Source organism: Saccostrea cucullata, unplaced genomic scaffold, assembly GCF_032062105.1.
Source record: "Saccostrea cucullata isolate Sc308-1 unplaced genomic scaffold, CSIRO_AGI_Scuc_v1 ctg31, whole genome shotgun sequence".
NCBI lineage: Eukaryota > Metazoa > Mollusca > Bivalvia > Ostreida > Ostreidae > Saccostrea > Saccostrea cuccullata.
The window spans coordinates 683567-703789 of NW_026918875.1; the positions used below are offsets into that span (position 1 = coordinate 683567).

General features: G+C 32.4%; 1 protein-coding gene across 1 annotated transcript; it reads left to right on the plus strand.

Annotated features, from left to right (window-relative positions):
• Positions 1-11140: 11140 nt before the first annotated feature.
• Positions 11141-19390, plus strand: LOC134273675 (N6-adenosine-methyltransferase non-catalytic subunit-like). Its single transcript, XM_062755880.1, has 10 exons — positions 11141-11238; positions 13489-13568; positions 14522-14618; positions 14839-14892; positions 16683-16770; positions 17118-17208; positions 17361-17499; positions 17775-17867; positions 18107-18223; positions 18413-19390. The coding sequence occupies exons 1-10, from the start codon at positions 11173-11175 to the stop codon at positions 18980-18982; spliced, it is 1395 nt and encodes a 464-aa protein (XP_062611864.1). The 5' UTR covers positions 11141-11172; the 3' UTR covers positions 18983-19390.
• The last annotated feature ends 833 nt before the right edge of the window (positions 19391-20223 follow it).

Sequence of the window (20223 nt, forward strand, 5' to 3'; positions counted from 1 at the left end):
TTCGTGTGTTTTTAATTCTGTCTACTTCATGTTGATTATGTTGAACGAGTTATTTTAATGGCAATGAGATTTTCACATTAACCGATTTGAATTAAAGTGACCGAATTTTCAAATGCACGCTGTAAACTATTACATGTAACTCTTCGAATGAAACGTCCCTTGTATTATGGACCTTAATTTAAATTAATGTCTTCTAACTCAGCACTTTTTTGACTGTCCCAAATCAATAAAAAGTCTATTAATACCAATAATTTTCACGCATCCCTAAAAATTGGATCTGTGCTCTTTCGTCATTGAATGTTAAAAAACCAGGAACCATATGAGGGTTCGTGATACAAATGTTTAAGCATGGAATACAGTTCAACCAGAAATGAATGCAGCGTTCATTATGTCAAGTCGTGATTTTCAGAATCTGTTTGGCACATAACATCCTCTTTATGCAATATTAAAATTCCCAGATATGACATCAAGGTTTCTTTGATAATGTTATCTTCCAATTTATAATTTAATAAAAATATATGCAAGTATTAGTTCTTTGTTACCTTTCTTTGGGTAAAGAATGCGAAAGCGCAATTTTGATTGAGTCTTGTAGAAATTTAACGATTAACATGAAGAAAGAAAAACGGAAAAAATTCGGTCAGCTTTGGCCTTTACTATCCCCACTATGGTTTTTCTTCAAATATACCATGATTTGTAGTGGCATTTTCTTCAATGTTTATGTGATTAAGAAAGCGTTGGCGTTGTTTACGAAAACAAAAAAATTAGGAAAGCCTTGTAAAAACATTTTAAAACAAAACCTAAAAAAACATTTTGTCAAATCCTTTTCGAATTCGATGTGTTTTAGCAAGATGAAGGTAAGAAAAAACCCGGAAGTGACAGACCTGGTTGGTCCATCCTCAGTGTTTCATTACATGGAATACTAAGTAGTTTGAAGGCTCTAGATCTAAAATGAAAACTTGAGTATCATTTTTAAGGGCAAGCTATGTATCTAAATGCATGTTATAATTCTTTATTTCATAAAAATGTGTTTCAAGTCAGCAAAATCGCAAAATATCAGCAAAAACTTCACTGGCCTTTGACTCTTTATTGAAGTAAACTCTTCTTTTCTTTCCAAATGCAATATTTCTACAGTCTTTTTAAAAAAAAAACCAAACAAATCAACAATTTGAAAAGAGTTTATCATGAGCTCTCTTCCAATTCTGAAGTTCCTCCAAAAACCGCGCGCAAATATCTCAACAGACACAGATCAACCTTTTTCATTAGGGTTAAGACTCCTCTGCCAATTTGTGAAGAGATCTTATTTGCAGCAATAGATAAAGTGCGTATCTTGTCAATGTTAAGTAGCATGCAGAAAATTCTGGTAACAGTTTTATTACATGTTGTCATGAGGCTTGGCAAATGAAGTCGTCGTCAAAATGAACCGATTTGTGTGAGTTCCTTGCAATTCAGAGATTTTTGCACAAGAACATGCTTTATATAAGTAAAGCAATTGCAGGCAGGTGGGTCTACAGAATATGACTTATCTTAATTAATTGTCAGAAGTAAGTTAAGCTCTGCACGTAATTAATGGAATACAAGTAATTATTAGAGTTATTCCTATAATTACTTGGTATGTTTTGTCCGTTCTGGTAAAGTGCATCGCGTTATTAGTGTTAAAGATTTTGGAAGTCACAGTAACTTGCAGAGAATAATTGATTCAACGTGCTTCTTTGTCTATGGAGTAATCATACACTACTTCTTCCCACAAAGTCAAATAACACTTTAATTGAGTACATACAATTTCTAAAGGTTAATGGTACAAGTAGAAATATATTTTTTTCTAATCTGATTAAAATTTCAAGACTGTGAAAACTATCTTTATGTTAACATCTAACTTAACATATATGTATATTTTTCGAGTTCCTATATTTTCTATTTTTAAAATCTTGATGGAATGATATGTTTTTAGTCTCATCTTGACAATTTTACATCTAAACAATGTGTAGAAGTACTAGTGACATGTCTGGAAATAATTTAACACCTTATTCTATATGTTTATTAAATGCAACACTACACGCAATGATCAAAATTGAAAATTGATACAGAAATTGATGTGTCCTTAAGTAGTTTACACTTAATCTAGATTTTAATCAAATTTGTCTGTTGGTGGAGCCACAGAGTGCAATTATAACAGATTTTCCGTAGGATTGACACCTCTTGTAGGTTCTAAAATCACTAAATAGAATTAGGAAGGCTAAAATAGAATATACATGTACAACAGTTAAACCATATCAGACGGCAAATGAGGAGGAGGTAGAAAATTCAATCGGTAACAGATATGGGACAATCATAACAATTTCCAGGAACGTGATCGCTGATTTTTAAGCAGTAACTTGAAGGCTATTTTTGGACATACACCTACTTACCGATCTTGAATATCTTTAATGATGAGGGACAGTTTAAAAATAAATATTACAACTACCTTGGACTGTGTCTTATTATTACGTGGTTAGCCTTGATCATCTATCTATCAATTTGCTAAAAATGAAATAACAATGTTTTTAGGTAACTTTTCAAAGAATTTTTAAGTCAAGTTGATTTCCTATCGTAACATAATATATGTACTTTACAATGCACGTTTCCAATTGATAATTTTCTAAGATAACCTGAATTTTAAATCAAATTTCAAAACTACCTAAATGACCACTAAACCCTTGTACCATGATGTTATTTTTTGATAGTATTAACCTCAGCAATTTACTTAATCGATTTTTCGTTCCTCATTTTTTAAAGTAAAGTTAAAATATGACTTCCATTGAATATAACGACACAACCAAGATAAACCATATGCGAAATATTTTCTTAATTGTAGTTTGGAAACGGATTGAGTAAGTTAAGCTCCTAGTTAATTAAAAGATGGGGTTATCTATTTTTATTAAGTTCCAGCGACTAAGAATCAATAAAAACAATTCCGTTGTTCTTAATTAATATTGACTTGGCATGATCTCTGTCTAATTTTTTCTATATGATGCACGCAGGAATAAACTCGCCATTTCACAGCCTTGTTCGTTCATGACCATTGAATTCTCATTCCAAGTCTTGGCAATATTATGATTTAACCTTGAAACCTTTGTTAATAGCTCTTCAATATTTTATGCAACCCGGAGCTATTTTTTAGGGACCAAACAATATTAATCAAGTCCTACTTTACATATTTATGTGTATTCCTTGTGGCAACACCTTTCTATTGGTTATTATAGCTTTCGAGATTTGAAAATTTTTAACCTTGGTCTTAAGCGGTCATACGAGGTTTTCGCAGAACTAACCTTTTGATCACTTAAATTAGACATATAAAAAAGATATTTTTTGACACCTCATTTTTTTGTAAGCGATATAAACCCTGTGGTTTAATGTAGAATTAAATTATGTAAGATATCATTATTAAGTTGCAGGATTGTGAGAGATACATTGCGGTTGCTGTATGCAAATGTACATGTATATAAAATAAATGGGGTTTTCTCAACGAAAACTGCATGTATCATCAGAATGTAGATGGTATTGTTATTAAATAAAAGCATGTAGTAATGTTCAATTATAATGATGGCAATTAAAATTAACCCAATTAACCCAACATTTTAGATTAATGTATCATAAATCTAAATTGAATTCACTGACTTAAAGACAATTTGGAAATTGTTAATGGAGGAAGAAGAAAGTAAGTTTAAAGTTTAAATTTTAAAGCTATAAGCGGACTCCGAACCGTGGCTTGAGACGAACGGTGTATCCAGACACTGATAAAAGGCGGGGTGGGGGTTGAAAGCAAGCATGAGTTTGAAGCTATAAATCTAGAAGTATACAACTGAGCCTAAAACTTGTTCTTTAATTGTTTGTGAAAACATTCCTTTAGGTATATCGTTTTTTTTTTTGGCTTCTCAAGGAATTTTAAATTTCGCTCCCCTGCCCTTTCCCTCTCACCCCCTGTCCTTTCCATAGAATATTTTTCCTTCAGATTTAGAATTGAATGCTCATGTCAATTGTTTTACGATTTATAAACTTTAATATTATACTTTCATCTAAATTAGTTGAATGTGATTGGTCGAGAAACATTTGTTAAAAAACACTATTACCCGCTGAATAATGAAGCCACGCCCTCCAGCGTAGCAACAGTCAATAGTGCTTGACGACGGGTTCTATTCCAAAAAATAGCGACTGCGCAGAATTTATGCGCACACAGTTCACTGTTATATGTATTTGTATATGTATATGTATATATAAAACATTCAGTATAATATAATAAACATTGCATGTAGTTGAGTGTAACATTGAAAATTTTCACCCCTCGAAAACTATTGTCAACCTCGGCTGCGCTTCTGTTGACAATGGTTTTCTTGAATCTTTGGGTGAAAATTTTCAATGTTACACTCAACTACATGCAATATTTATATATTGATATCTCTGTAAGAGGATTTCAACGGAGGCAACCTTGTTATAATTTTCAATATCACATTTCGCATGGCTATCTTTTTGATCGAAGGGCTCTTTTGCTTAATTGAATAATTGTGTAATTTTCCCATAAGCATGGCTAATGCCTTCATTAAGCGGTGAACATTTACTCAAATTACAATGATGGCCAAACGATTAATCATTTAGCACTGTCCATTCAAAACTGTTCAGTGGACCGAAAATCTGTGGTTAGTAGATAACATGTATATGAAACAACTAAAGGTTATATGAATGTTTACACATGTATAAACAAAAACCGTTTGATTAATAAACCAAACGAACATTCATAAAATATGATATACAGGGCAATGAGGAAGTCATGACGCAAGTTGATTCTTCATTAAATACGACAAATAACACAAAGATCTGATCGTGAACTGTGCAGCAGTACATGAAGTTTCTGTTGTCTGAAGTTATCGCCCTTAAAAATTTAAATTAAATGCATTTTTTGCATAAATAAACAATTCTGCTTTATTCATTTGTAAGGATAAAAATCAAGAATAAACATTTTATAATTTTTTTTAAGCTAATGATAAGAATATCCTTTTGTAGTAGAATACGTATATTTCCCATTAAGTTTTAAGGTAAGTACACTTTAAAACATCAATATATTGAACATATATATATAGTTCATTTCATGAGGTAATTAAGAGAGAGAGGGAGGTAGTGGGGAAAAAGTATGATTGTGAGCGATGTAAAAGAGTGTGGAGGAGAGAGAGAGAGAGATTAATTAGTTCCATAAATATTTATATGAGAATTGTAAAAGAGAGTGGTGGAGAGGGAAAGTGTGTGGGGACCTTTTGACCTCGACCTTTGAGTTAAACCTACTTTTACAAAAAATACCACACTTTTACTTTGGCCATAATTTTTAAACTGTTGGTTCTAGGACTTTCATACTTCTCATATTCTGTGTGTATTCTGTGTGACAAGAACTTTCATTGGATTTCAACAACTTGACATTAACCTTGGTAGATTGACCTACTTTTAAAAAACTTTAACCTTGGCCATAACTTTTGAACAGGTGGTGCTAGGGCTTTCATATTTCACAATTGTATTTCTCGTGAGAAGGTCTTACTTTGGGTACCAACATATGTGTTATTTTCTAGCTTTATTCTAACTTCTCAGTAATATTTTTATTGCTACATCAAGATACGCCATATATAGCTTTAAAAAGAATTTTGGCTGACACTCCTCCAAGGACCACACAAAGCAAAGTTTTGACACTTTATGAAGATGAAAGACCATAAATGCAGGCATATATAGCCAAAATGTAGTTGTATCGATAAATCAAAATTTAGTTGTACAGTACACAGGTGCTTGAGGAAGGCCCCCCCTTTGATATAGCTATAGACCCCTGGGCTTTTTCGTCTTTTTCTCTCATAAATTATCTTTCATTGACATAACTTGAAAAGATCTATACCAACAAATCGAAAAATTACATAAAACAAACGTTTCATACAATCTACCCTACATTCTATATATAAAAATCAACTTTTGTACAGGCACGTAGCAGAAAAGGGTGGGGTGGGGGGTGACCCCCCATTTTTTTCCAGACATATCTTTTTGCTACTGTATACTGAAATAAGTGTATTGTAGTGTTTTTAGCAAAAAAATTGGTAATGAAAGAAGTTGGTAGTGAAAAACTTTCGCCTCTACCCCCCCCCCCCCCGGAAATAGGATTTTCGAGTTTGGACAATTATCTTCTTTTTTTGCTTGTCAACTTTTTCAGGTAAGTAAAAAAAAAAATTCTCTGACTGCCCCCCCCCCTTTCAAAAACGATACTATGTCACTGTTAAATATAGAGTGGGGTAGAAATTTTTGTAAAATGTTAGTTTAAGCAATTTTTCTGAATATATTAGGATATTATTTCACAAATGTGTCATCCATATATGGCTGCAATTTATTTCCGGAACTTTTTATAATTATCATCTTTTCATTTCTGACATTTTTTTGTTTTCATTTCCGACATTTTTCAGATAGTACCTTTAGTAACAGATTTGTCAGACTTTACCTATGAAAAATTTAAAGGAATAAATCATAAATAAATCTTTCAATCCAATTTATGAGTTTTGTAAATCTATCAATGAAGCTGTGAATAATAAATTTTTCTCTGGGGCACATATGTAAGTGTTGTGAACTTACAACGGATAAAAATGGTTTGGTGATAACTAAAGGAGTGTAACCAGTACCTAGACTTGGTGCTATATGTATGCATATTATGTATAATCAAATGGATTTTCTAAATTTTTTTATCAATATTCTGCAATAATTTCTTTCCATTTTCACTTACTTGGAAAACATTAAATTGCCGTTGTAACGACGAAAAGTGACCCCCGTAGAATATTGACCAGGGGGTCATATTTCTACGTAGAAAAATGACCCTGGGTCAATATTCTACGACAAGAGGGGTCATTTTTCAACTGTAGAAAAACATTCCAGTCCAGTAACTCTACGACTCCACATATGTTGAAAAATGACCCCCATAGAAATTTGACCCCCTACTTTTTTCATACAATAAAAGCTTATAAATGTGTCTCCTGATATTTTTTCATACTTTCAAAATGCAAGTAGGGTTTTTTTTACGTACTTTAATCCTTTCCAACATATATTTGATTGCATATCTTAAAAGTAGCATCACAATCAATGTATCTGGTACATGGATTATGTTTAGCTTGCAGAATCCCGATGAATATTTATTAATTGAAGAACATGTATAAATTTATGATTATATTTTGGGTATCTTTATTTTTTTATAAAGGTTTAAAGGTTTCAATTGTTCCGAAAATGACATTATATGTTTCTGATAACTATAAACTATATTAATTTTTACAAATCCAAAACATATCACAAAAGCAAGAAGAGCAACGTTATTTAACTATATAAATTCAATTCGCTTAGCTCTTACCTTTAAACTAACTAACATGTACTAGTATACATCTTTATGGAAGAAGGATATAGAGATAGGGAACAGGAGGAGTGAGCATCCCCTGCTGACCGGTCACACCCGCCGTGTGCTCCTTGTCATGATCAGGAAATAACGGAAACTTCCGTCGTCAATTCAATGAAAATAATGGACTAACAATCAGCACGAAAAACGTCAGTCAGCATTTGACTTAATGATCAATTGTATTTGCTGACAAATTTGCTGACAAAGTCATTGTATCGACCGTAGAACTTACGAAATGATGACTCTAATGTTTCATCAACTTGCTTGTCAAAGATTTACCTCGTCTAAGAAAATGTTCATATGTAGATCATGCTCTTTCGTATCGAATCAACTGAGATATATACACTCCGTATGCTGGTGATGAAGGTATATTGCTGCATAAGTAAGGGAAGCTGACGAAAGAAAAGTTAAAGTCATCACGTTTATCATATAGCTTGGTTGTTAAATTACCATTAACGTCTTTTTCAAGTAAAATATCCAAGTATGAAACAGATGTGGTAGACTCTGTGGTATCTTTTATCCCAAGCTCTTCAGGATATATCGTATCGACGTAGGAATTTAAATTACCATTGTTAATTGACAATACGTCGTCGATATATCTAAATATCGGGTTGAAGGCCACAGCAAGTGTTTTCTTCTTTTCACGCATACGATTTTGCACCAGTTTTGCTTCATGTGAATACAAAAATAGGTCTGCTAATAATGGAGTGCAATTGGTACCCATGGAAGTTCCAATAGATTGTTGGAAGACCTGGTCTCCAAAAACCGCATTGATATTGTCAATCAGAAACTAAAGCATCTTTTTGATGTCAACTTCAGAGTACTTGTGTATGCAATCAGAGTGTGTTTTAATAAATTAATTTGGCAATTTGACCAATTTCCAGATAAGTAAATTTACGAGATCCATTTTTATTGAAAAAGCAGCCATCAATGATAAAAAAGTCTGTACTTTAATTTATCGTGGGGAATGGTTGTGCATAAGGTTGAAAAGTCGTTTTTAAGGTTTTTAAGCTGGTAAAATAACGTGATTTCAAATTGTCCAAAAGTTCTTTGGGATTTTTGAGTATCCATCTGATTCACACCACGTCTTTAATACATTGTTGCACAGTACTCTTGAAGTTTTTCCTTCGATTCTGTCAGTATTTTAGTGAGGTGTAACGAAAAAGGCATAATTGAACATTTACTGGAACCCGCAATGTATCTTTGTTTGTAAGGATTCTTATGAAATTTCGGATTCTAATATATACATTGGGTAATTCAAATTCATTTTGGCTCTGTGGAATATTAAAAATATTCAAAGCTGACATATGATTTTAAAGAATGTATTCCTTAGAAAGGGAAGTATGAGTATAAGTATGATTATCATTTGTAGAATTAAATCCAAGTTCTTTTAAAATACAATTTATATAATGAGCCTTACAAAGGAAGACAATGTTGTTACCTGCTTTGTCGGTAGGGACCAGTACGTACTGATCATGTAATCTTTCTAATTCTTTTTTCACTTCTGGATAATTCAATACAGGATAGATATTTTTATATTGCCCCTCAGTCTTTTAATACGCGACTTGAACATGGATCTGATATATTTAATCCATTCTGACAAAGTGTCAACGTCTTCTTTTTCATATCTGGTCCATCGTCTGGCGGAATTTTCAACAGAATCCATAATTTTTATGAAATTCCGACGCCAGTTGAAGGATCGGAGTTATGCATTCTGCTTTAAAATACATACTTTTTAACTATCTTATATAAAGTACTATTTTTTATATATATATACAGGAAATACCATACACATCGAGAATGTTCTTATAACGATATCAAAAATTCTTCCAAAACTGACAAAAATTTACATCTGAGTGAATAATATTTCAACTTTCAGAAATATCTGTAAATTCAGAAAACCCTTCCCTTTTCAACGAGTTTTAGCCCACAGACACCTGACCAATGGTTGCTGTTACATCCCCTTTCTTCTGAGATTTTATAGACACTACCTTTGCAAATTAATGAAATCTTAGTCTATTATGCCATCTTCGATATTAAGTCCTAGCACATACCGTCCAAACGTTAATGCCAAAGTAAAATTGTGGAATTTTCGGGTAAAAGTGTGTCAAACTCCAAGGTCAATGTCAAAAGGTCAAAATTGGTTGTACACAAAAAAGGGCTTGTCACAAAAATACACCTGTGAAATATGAAAGCCATAGTCTCACCCAGTCTAAAGTTATGGGCAAGGTTCAAGTTTTTGGAGAGAGATATACAAACAGACAGACAGACAGGTAAAAAAAAACTATATACCCCCGAAACTTCATTTACGGGGGCATAAGTATATCATGTAAAGTAACAACTTCTTCATCATCCAACATTTGTTTTTTTTCAACTGGTAAAAAACCCTTAAAATCATTATATGCTAGTATATGTAGAACAGGGAAAACGAAACTGCATGTGCAAATTTTTGAAAAGAAGAACACTTCTTTATTTAGTAAATCACGTTTTATGCTACAACCCCCATTTTGTTAACGTTTTGTTGACACTAGCTAGCAAGCGACAAGACATTTTACAGCTTTTAATTTAATTTCGTACTTATTTTTACATATTAAATCTTTCCTATTTTTTATGAGAAGTTTGAAACTTCATTCATAGAAAATCAAATATTTTCTTTAAAAGATCTAATCTTCTAAGCTACAATGTAGCGTCCTTTTTCGCGCCAGTTTTAAAAGTAGGGATCAAAAACGTTAAACTTTTTTAAAAAATGAAACTTTATTTTGATTTTTGCAAATTATTTAACCATACTAAAATCAAAGAGATTTATAATAATTAATTATGGAAACTTTTTTTCTGACACCAGTTAGAAAATAACCTTTTTTTAAAGATTAAAATGACAACTGTGGAAACTTACTGTATAAAATGTAATAAAGGTTTCTATATGAATGCGCATATCGTTGCTCTAATAGGCTTTAGTTAGAACATGTTAATATTGTTTTCCTTTAATAAATATAAATAAAACAGTTTGTATTATAAATGTAAGGTATTGTATACTAGCTTTGATTTCATTATCTAAGCTTAAAAGCTTTCAGAAGTAACACTTCAAAGCATAAGGCAGCTTGATATTACCCGTATATATTCGCCTAACAAGAATATTCCTACCAAAACGCATCAAAAAATGAAAGGGGTCAATATTCCACGGGGTCATTTTTCTACAATGCACAACGATCCCAAAGCCATAATTTCTACAGAAAAGTGGGTCATTTTTCTACGTAGAATATTGACCTGGGGATCAAATTTCTACGTAGAAAAATGACCCTCGGTCAATATTCTACGGGGGTCACTTTTCGTCGTTACACCGTACAGGTAAATTCCGGAAATGAAAAAGAAATTATGTCGGAAATGAAAAAAATAAAATGTCGGAAATGAAATTAAAAAATTGTCAGAAATTCTTTTCAGATTTCCGGAAATGAAATGCAGCGTCATATAGAATTCTTGAGAAAAAAGTCTAAAAGGCCAGGGGGTCTATAGATATTGGCGGGAGGGGGTTACAGTTTAGAAAAATATATCACAGTATATCACATGATAGGAGAGGTAGAAATTCGCTTATTTAAGATAATTATAAATTCATACTGAAACCTATTACAAGGTAAACCTAACTTTTCCGAAGATGAGGTCGAAATTATTGAAACGAATGATTATTAGAACGACTGAATTAGAGATTGAAAACGAAAGTAGATTTTGAAAAAGACTCGGGTGGTAACATGGGTGATCGTCTAAAAGAACTCAGAGAGCGTTCACAGAAAAGAAAAGAAATCCTTGCAAAAGCGGTAAAAAATTTTATTTTTAGTTTAGTTAAATAGATACATGTAAAGACTATTCAATTATGTTCCATAAAAGAAATAGGCCCTATACAGATATATCCTGGCGTATTGTATTTTCGACCTTAGTATTTAGATGTTATTTATTAATTTATTGTAAATATACAAACAGTATGCAGTGTAAGTTGTGCAACAAAAAATCATCGATTTCAAATCTTAACTCTCTACAAATTAACTGATGCTACCCATTTTACTACATTATTTTTGAAAAGATTGATGTTTTCATTATCTTAAAAAAAACCAATGATCAATTTTGTCCTATATCTCAGAACTTTCACATTTACAAAAGTTATTTTCTTTGCGGAAAGTCAAAACGGCACCTGGTGAAAACGGCACTTAGGAAATATGCAAAACGGCACTTGAGAGTAGTCAAAACGGCACTTTAGAAAAGTCAAAACGGCACTTTTTTTTATTTTGAGAATTTGATATTGTTTATACAGAAAATGCTTATTACATATATAGTAATAAATGTGTTTATTATTGTTGATAAAAATGTTTAAAAAATATTTTAGGAATAAAAAACTGATTCATTTGAAAGTTATTGTACTTTTGTACAGTGGTTAGATTTTTTAAATGCATTTCTATTTAAAATTATTTTTCTATTATTTTCTACAAAAGAGATCAAATTCCAATTATATCATTACATATATGATCCTTTGAAATTTAGAAATTTATAGTGTTGCAAATATATACTACTCTGTTTTGGGGGTTGCCAGTCACAGTTGACTAATTAGAAGCCAGTTAGAGTATGTTTACTTAGAATACACTTGTAGGAATAGGAAACAAAAGACCATTTCACACCTCCCCTTCAATAATCTGTTGATCGTCAATTTGCAATCATATGCAGCTACTATTGTGTATTTCTCGACAAAATGTCAAATGGATTGAACACAAGTTAGAAAAACTTAAATAATCCTCTCCCAGCTGTACATAAAATATGAATAGCCATAAAACATTTAACAATATAAATATGAACATAGAAGAACAAACATTTGTTTCTTTTTTATAATGAAGAGGATACAATGTTGATATTGTTATAATAATTGCTATTGTTATAATAATTGCTATAGAATTAGATAGAAATGTGAGATAAAGTGACTCTTACTGTAAATATATTTTTAAAAAAAATCATTTTCACCATTTCTTTTTCATATAATCAACAATACATGTACACTCAAATATAATTATTCTTAATCCCACATATTGGTGTGTTATAGCTTATAAATACTACCTTTAAAAATAGATTGAAAATAAAGCAAAATTGAAGCCAAAAAAAATTCTCAAGTCAATAAATTAAATTTGAATTAAAAAAGAACTTATGTCAAATATATATCATAACACAATTATATACTTTTTCCTCTAAGTGCCGTTTTAACCAAGTGCCGTTTTCACTAAGTGCCGTTTTAACCAAGTGCCGTTTTGCATATTCCAGGTGCCGTTTTTCACCAGGTGCCATTTTCACTAGGTACCGTTCTAACCATAATTCGTTAATCTGGGGTCAACCGGCGTAAGGCACTGTTTTCCCTCTATAAGCTTACCAACTCTATGGGTCAGTATCTTACAAATAAAATCTGTATGAATATGTTCATTACGTTTTTCATGTTGCCCCATACCCTGGCAACACAGGTACAGATCAAAATTGTCCCATAACTTTTGAAGATTAAAAAAAAATATTAACATGTAACTTAATCAGGTTGGGACCAATCGCCCAAATGGGATATAATAGTCTGTTTGGGATATAATATCCCAAATGGGCTCTAAATTTACAGTGCAAAAATTGAAAAATTTAATTTTGGCTATAAATATTATAAATCCGCATCAGGACACTTAAAAAGGAATAACTTTTGGTTGACAAGTTTTCCTGTATGTCCATTGTTTAGGAGATTGATCCCTCAGAAGTTCCTTAACTTCTTGGGGATCAATCTAACAAACGGTAGGGTTGCAGAAAAACTTGCTTACCAAAAGTTATTCCATTTTAAGTGTTTTGATGCGGATTTATGATATTTATTACCAAAATAAAAATTTTCTATTTTTGCACTGTAAATTTATAGCCCATTTTGGGATATTATATCACAAACGGACTATTATATCCCATTTGGGCGATTGGTCCCAACCTGTTAATTACAAAGGACAAAGTGGGAGAAAATGAGGGTAACGCCGACAACGGGGGATAACTCTCTTTACATTTTTTATATAAAGTTTGGTGTTGAAGGACCAGATGGTTTGAAAGAAGTCCTCCACATAAAGGAAGAACCTTCCCTCAAAAGGAAAAGTTCAGGGTAATATTTTAATTTTTATTGTAACTACATCATACAAGCTCAGGATTACAGATATATTTGTTTCATTTGCAACTAAAAGCTGCATGTGGGCATTCAAAAAAGGACCCTGCAATTGCCCACTTGAGATTGTCTTTTACTTCTGTAAATGTCAGACCAATTGTGATAAATCATATATATTGATAAAACAGATTCCTCAGATTAATTAGTACCTTAATTCCCTGGATGCAAAACTTTTTGTCATTCTCCAATGAAAATCTATGCAGCAAAAGTTTTATAATTTCAAATTACAGATGGCTGCATTTTTGACTGTATGTTTAAGCTGTTAAGCAACTGTATTGACAGATATAGTTGCTAGTACCTTGTTATTTTCACGGATAGGATTAACAAACTATGTACAAGTATATGAATTGACTTATTCAAATATTGAGTAGTTGGCATAATCACACACATCCTTGCAGTATTTTATGATTATTAGTAATTTATTAATGGTAATTCCAAAGCCACTAAAACATGAAGTCTGCTTTTTTAATTACATGCATATACAAAACTCATTTACTGGCTATTTTTGTAAGGTAATATATTTAGCAATGTGTGTTTGTAATGAATTTTACATCAGTCGTATTCAATATTTCATATTTATGACACAGGTATATAAATACCGGTACTGCTTTTTTTATCAAGGTTCTTAGCAAAGCTAAAGAAACAAGTTAAATTGAATGTTAAACCATTATTTGAAAATATAGTATGCACTTACTCTCAGCACCTTTGATAACTCTAGAACAGCATATTTTTCCTATAGTTGAATGCCTCTCTGCAGCACTTGTTATTGAATTGAGTGGTTCATAAAAAAAAGTTTGGCCCATTTTAAAGTCAGAAAATTCATTTGCAATATTCAGTAAGTAAATGTATGTTAAAAAGTACATATCCTATTGTATTTTTTTTGTATTTTCTAGTACTAGTGATGCTGATCCCTCTAAAAAGTTGAAATCAGATGATAATAAAGAAGAGGCAAAAGAGTCCAATGAAAAGAAATCAAATGCTTCTTCAGAGGTGAGTTATTATAACCACAAAAAATTAATTTCTATGCATACTGTGCTTTTCTTATTTCCGGTATATAATGTTAATGATATGCTAATTGATGGTCTGAATTTGTTAGATGTTAAGTTCACTTGCCACACTATTCTATATGTGCAATACTTTTATAATACATGTACATGTTTGTCTGAATCTGAGCATGTTATAAGAGATGTTTTTACACTTCTATTTTTAGAATGATAATGACCAGGAAGATGAATTTTACAAGGATTCAAGTACATTCTTAAAGGTAAGTGACATATTCAAGCAGTGTGAATAAAAATCAATACTGATAGGCATACTTTTTCATTGACTACTGTAAAACGAGAAAATTTGGTGCATACGTATTTTAGCACAAACGCAAGTGGGAATGCATTGACGCCAATAAATTTTAGCGCTTGTGCTTGTCATTAAAATACATAAATGTGATATTTTGGTTTTTTTTACCCACACCCGTATTTGACTTTTTGGTTAGTTCAAGCACGGAAACACAATAGCACTCCTTTATATAAGTAAACATTCGTCAAGTTTACCGTGGTGTTGCAATCACATGAAGGTGACACAATATTATAATTTATATTATTTTTATTTTAAATAAAAGAAATGGAGTATTTATGCATTTTATTCATATTAAAACAATGCATGCATCGAAAGAAAGTTACTTGGATAAACGGTAATCATAATCAGGTATTGTCTGCATGCTCAATCACCATGCTTGATTACATTGTTTATCTCGAGGCAATAAATGATTGACATGCCGAGAAGCCAAACTTTAAGGACATTGGCAACGTTTCTGGTTTTCGTATAGAATTTTTCAAGATTTTTTGAACAGGTTTAATGGTACCAAACATGTTCAATTCAGGTCCTTTTTACCCATCAAGCCAGCCTTCCTTTAACGATTTTGTCAAATCAATGTTTTTACAATTTTCAATGCATTTCCTATGTAAAATGTTGATAAAATGGGCCTATATTATTTTTAACCATACGTTTTCTCTAAAACCCATTTATTTTATAAGGTTTATACATAAAACACATTGTTGAAACCTTATTTCCGATGACATGCATATAATTTGGCTGAAAATACGAATATTGAAACAAAACACAGAAATACCAGCACTTTTCTTTAATTTTGAGTTACTTCCCTTTACTGTAATAACATCTAATCAATATTCATAATGATGAAGAGAGTGGTTGTTTTTTCTATTCTATAATTTACTTAATTGGAAACGAACTGTCAAAAAACATTTTTACAAGGATTTATAGTAACTTTTTAATGGTGCATCATTCACATACCCTATGGAATCGTTCTCATTCGGTCCACCTAGCTATCAACACTTCAGCATAATTATTTCACACCTTTGAACTTCCCAGCAATCATTTACCTATTCTAAATGACGACCTGTTAATTGTCTGCCCCCTCAACACAATGTAAACAAACCCATCGCTGCTTTTCTTTTATTACTGTAGAGTTGAATATATCCGTTAAAAAATCACACGTGCTTTTGTTTACCTCTCAGTCTGTTACATATGATTTCTTTGTTTTCAGCGCCTAGAGAATTCCATACGGGAGATCACTCTCAATGACTTTTTTTCATAAGTAAAGAAACCTGGGTATAAACCTTTTTTCTCCGGAAACCCTTCGTTGCCAATGACCTTAAAGGTGCTAATGATAAAAATCGGGTAACAACTATGGGGGTGACAATAGTTTAATTAAATTATAATTTGGAAGAACTTTCTTGATCGATCCTACGGTGCTAGTTTGTATATAAAAATCCAACGACCCTTCGGCATTACCTTATCGAGCGTTCCAGTTTACATTTACTTACGTAAAAGCTTTGAAATCACACAGAAATAATATTTAGAAATCAGTTAGCGGATAAACACTAATACAATAAATTTCAGCGTTTAGGGGCTCTTGCGTTAAAGGCGCTAAAATTAGTAGTGCGTCAAATATTCTCGTTTTACAGTATCTAATATCTCTAATCAGATCATTAATAATTTTCGGAGTGGAAATAAGTAAACAAGAAATCTCTGTTTCAGGGAACACAGAGTGCTAATCCTCACAATGATTATTGTCAGAACTTTGTGGATACGGGGGAGAGACCACAGAACTTCATCAGAGATACTGGTATAATCTAAAATATGTGTTTGCAAATAAAAATACATGTACAAGTATATGATGTACAACACATGGCAATATCTTGATGCACTAGCTATTTAAACTTTCAGTCTGATTAAAATCAAAACCTTCACTAGCTCAACAATCAAAATAAAAAGGAGCTAGTAAAGGTTTGATTTTAGACTGGAACTTAATACATAACATTGTTGAATTTTAAAAAATAATTAGGAGAAACGTCTTGTAGTTAAGCGTATCTTCTTACTTTAATTGCATAATGCATGTAACCTGTTACCAACAGGGGCTTTGAAGATTTGCATTGCTTTGAAGTAGCTTGACTGTCATTTTTGTTTTCATAGGTCTTGCCAATCGATTTGAGGAGTATCCCAAGTTGCGAGAACTGATTCGTTTAAAGGATGAGCTTATATCGAAAACAAACACACCTCCAATGTTAGTTTCAAATCTAAAACTATTATTTAATATTGTCAGAATAGCTTGTAGAATTACTACTTTTTATGTAGCTCTATTTTATTGCATGTTTATCACAATTCAGAAATATACAATCATTTTGTGTCCTACAACTTTTTTTTGTCTTTTTCTAGGTACTTGAAGTGTGACCTTCAAGAGTTTGACCTTGGTGAACTTGGGTGTAAATTTGATGTCATGTTTGTGGAGCCTCCCTTAGAAGAATACCAGAGGTCAACAGGGGCAGTATATGACAAATACTGGAACTGGGATGAGGCAAGTATTATTTTTTTTAAAATAAGTACTCTGGTGAATTATATTCTAATGAATTAGGAAAGCACTCATATGTATCGTAGATATATTTAATGACTGCTGTATAAATTTTATGCCAATTTTATTTTTGGAGATTTTTTTGCTTCCGTATAAGAGTTTTCTCCCTTAAAATGCATCCAGGAGTTTTCTTGGAATTGCCTTATCCATGAAAACAAAATGCTGACACTCTTTCTTATCAATACTAAGTCATCATTATTGCCTGTTTTTTTGTGTATTAGATTGAGAGGCTGAATATCCCTGCTGTGGCTGCCCAGAGGTCCTTCTTATGGCTGTGGTGTGGAAATGCAGATGGACTGGAGAGGGGCAGACAGGTATCAAGAGTTGTCTTTCTTACCACACTGACATAAGAAATAGAACTAGCAAACTGTGTGAGCTTAAGAGCTGTCATTAGTCTAGGGCTAGCATGCTGTACTAAAGAAGAGAGGATTAATAAAATAATACTTGAAATATTTTTTATGCTTCAAATAGTACTGTACTTGTACGGATATCATGGGTGTATGGTGTAGTTATTTAAGTCCAAAAGCTTACATAACTTTTCCCTAATTTCTAGTGCTTGAAGAGATGGGGGTTTAGACGATGTGAAGACATCTGCTGGATAAAAACAAACCACAAAAATCCACGTGAGAAGAGGCCTCTAGATCCCTCTGCTGTTCTTCAGAGAACTAAGGTATATACTCATACATGTATAACTGCAACTGAACTCTAAATTGGTATTGAATCCTCCATCAAGTTCCTACCTTAAAGATCATTATACCTAAACTGTTGATTTGGTATAAACTAATAAAAAAAAATCTGATATTATAAGTTAAAATCTGAATACTTTTATATGCACTTATTTAATAAAATATTTATTTAGGAGCATTGTTTAATGGGAATAAAAGGCACAGTGAAAAGAAGCACAGATGGAGATTTCATCCATGCCAATGTGGACATTGATCTGATCATAGAGGAGGACTTTGAATATGGCAGCAAAAGCAAACCCGTCGAGATATTTCACATCATGGAGCACTTCTGTCTGGGCCGTCGTCGTTTGCACGTGTTTGGGCGAGACGACACGATCAGGGCTGGGTGGTTGACTCTAGGTCCAGAACTGACCAGTACAAACTTTGATGCACTAGTGTACTCCGGCTATTTCAACAAGAACCCCAATGACTACCTGACTGGGTGTTCAGAAGAAATTGAGAGACTTCGACCCAAGTCTCCCACCCCTAAAAACAAACAACAGGGAGGGTCCTCTGATGGTCGTGGGAGGGGGGCATCAGGGTCGAGGGGAGGATCAAGGGGGACGGGGTCCAGTACCAGAGGGGGGTCTCAGGGGAGGGGATCATTTTCAAGAGGTTCATTTTCTGGTTCTAGAGGAGGTTCTTTTTCAAGAGGGTCTCGGTCCAGAGGGGGTGGTTTTAAAGGAAGAGGAGGTGAAAGGTGAATACATGTTCATAAGTTTTTGGATGGACCATATAATCATGATATGTTGTTTCTTTTTGTTGATTTTTACCAGTAATATACTACATGCATAACATTTCCAGACTCAATGCATATGTTGTATAAGATTCCATGAGAATTTATTTGAATGAATTTTTTCATTAACATATATCATACTGTGCTATAAAATCATTAAAATGTTTATTGTGAATGAATTAAATGTCATCATGCAATGATAAACATATAAGCTCGAAATATACTCTGTAATATGGAAGAATTATCCTTTTTTAAAGGAAAGGGGGGGGGGGAGGGTTAGAATAGAATCATTAGAATTTTGAATAAAATTTACATGTATAAAAAAAGTACTGTCAAGAGATTTAGAAAATCTCTAGAATAAAGATTTTAAACCAGATTTGTACAAGTTGTTCTTCTTTTTTCATGGTGAATTAAAACTCAAACTTGTTTAAAAATTATTGATGGCAATAAAAATATATAGAGTAGTATTTATTAGGGTTTTATATGCATGTACATACATACATACTCAGTAGTGGAGTTGCAAATTGTCTAATTATAAGCTCTACTCTAAAAATTGCCATTATCTATCTGTACTTGGGTTCACAATTTATTGTGGTTTGGAAGATCAGATATTGTATGAATTTGATGCACCTTACTTGAATGTAATCCTTATAGGATATTGTAAACTGTCTGATAGACTACCAGCATATTCTCTGGATCTGACCGACAAGTTCATCAAGGTCATGAGGCAGTCTGACCTTGCAAGTTTGTTGTTGTGACAGGCTCACGGGAGGATTCAGATCAGACTTTGTGACCCAGTCTTTCATTGAAGTAGAACCCTCGAGACAGCTATTGGTCGTTATATTATAGCCTTTAAGTAATTGATTTAATGTAATTAATATTTTCGTGTCATGTTTAGTACAGTTACTTCTGTGGATTATTGATTCTGATTATTTCACTAATGACAAAAGTTATATCATCACTTGTTGATTAATGATCAGGATAATTTTGATGTTCCAGAGGCTGCATATTACATATTCAGTATAATGCATCAAAACTAAAAAGTGCAACCAGAGTAATTTTAATGAAATACATTTTTGAGCTAATTATTAAAAGTTAAAATAATAGATGGCATACTAATGTAAGGTCACAGCTGAATGTATGTGATTATGTTCTATGTCAATACTGTTAACTAGGAGAAAATATTTTTGAATAAAGCCATCTCTTAAA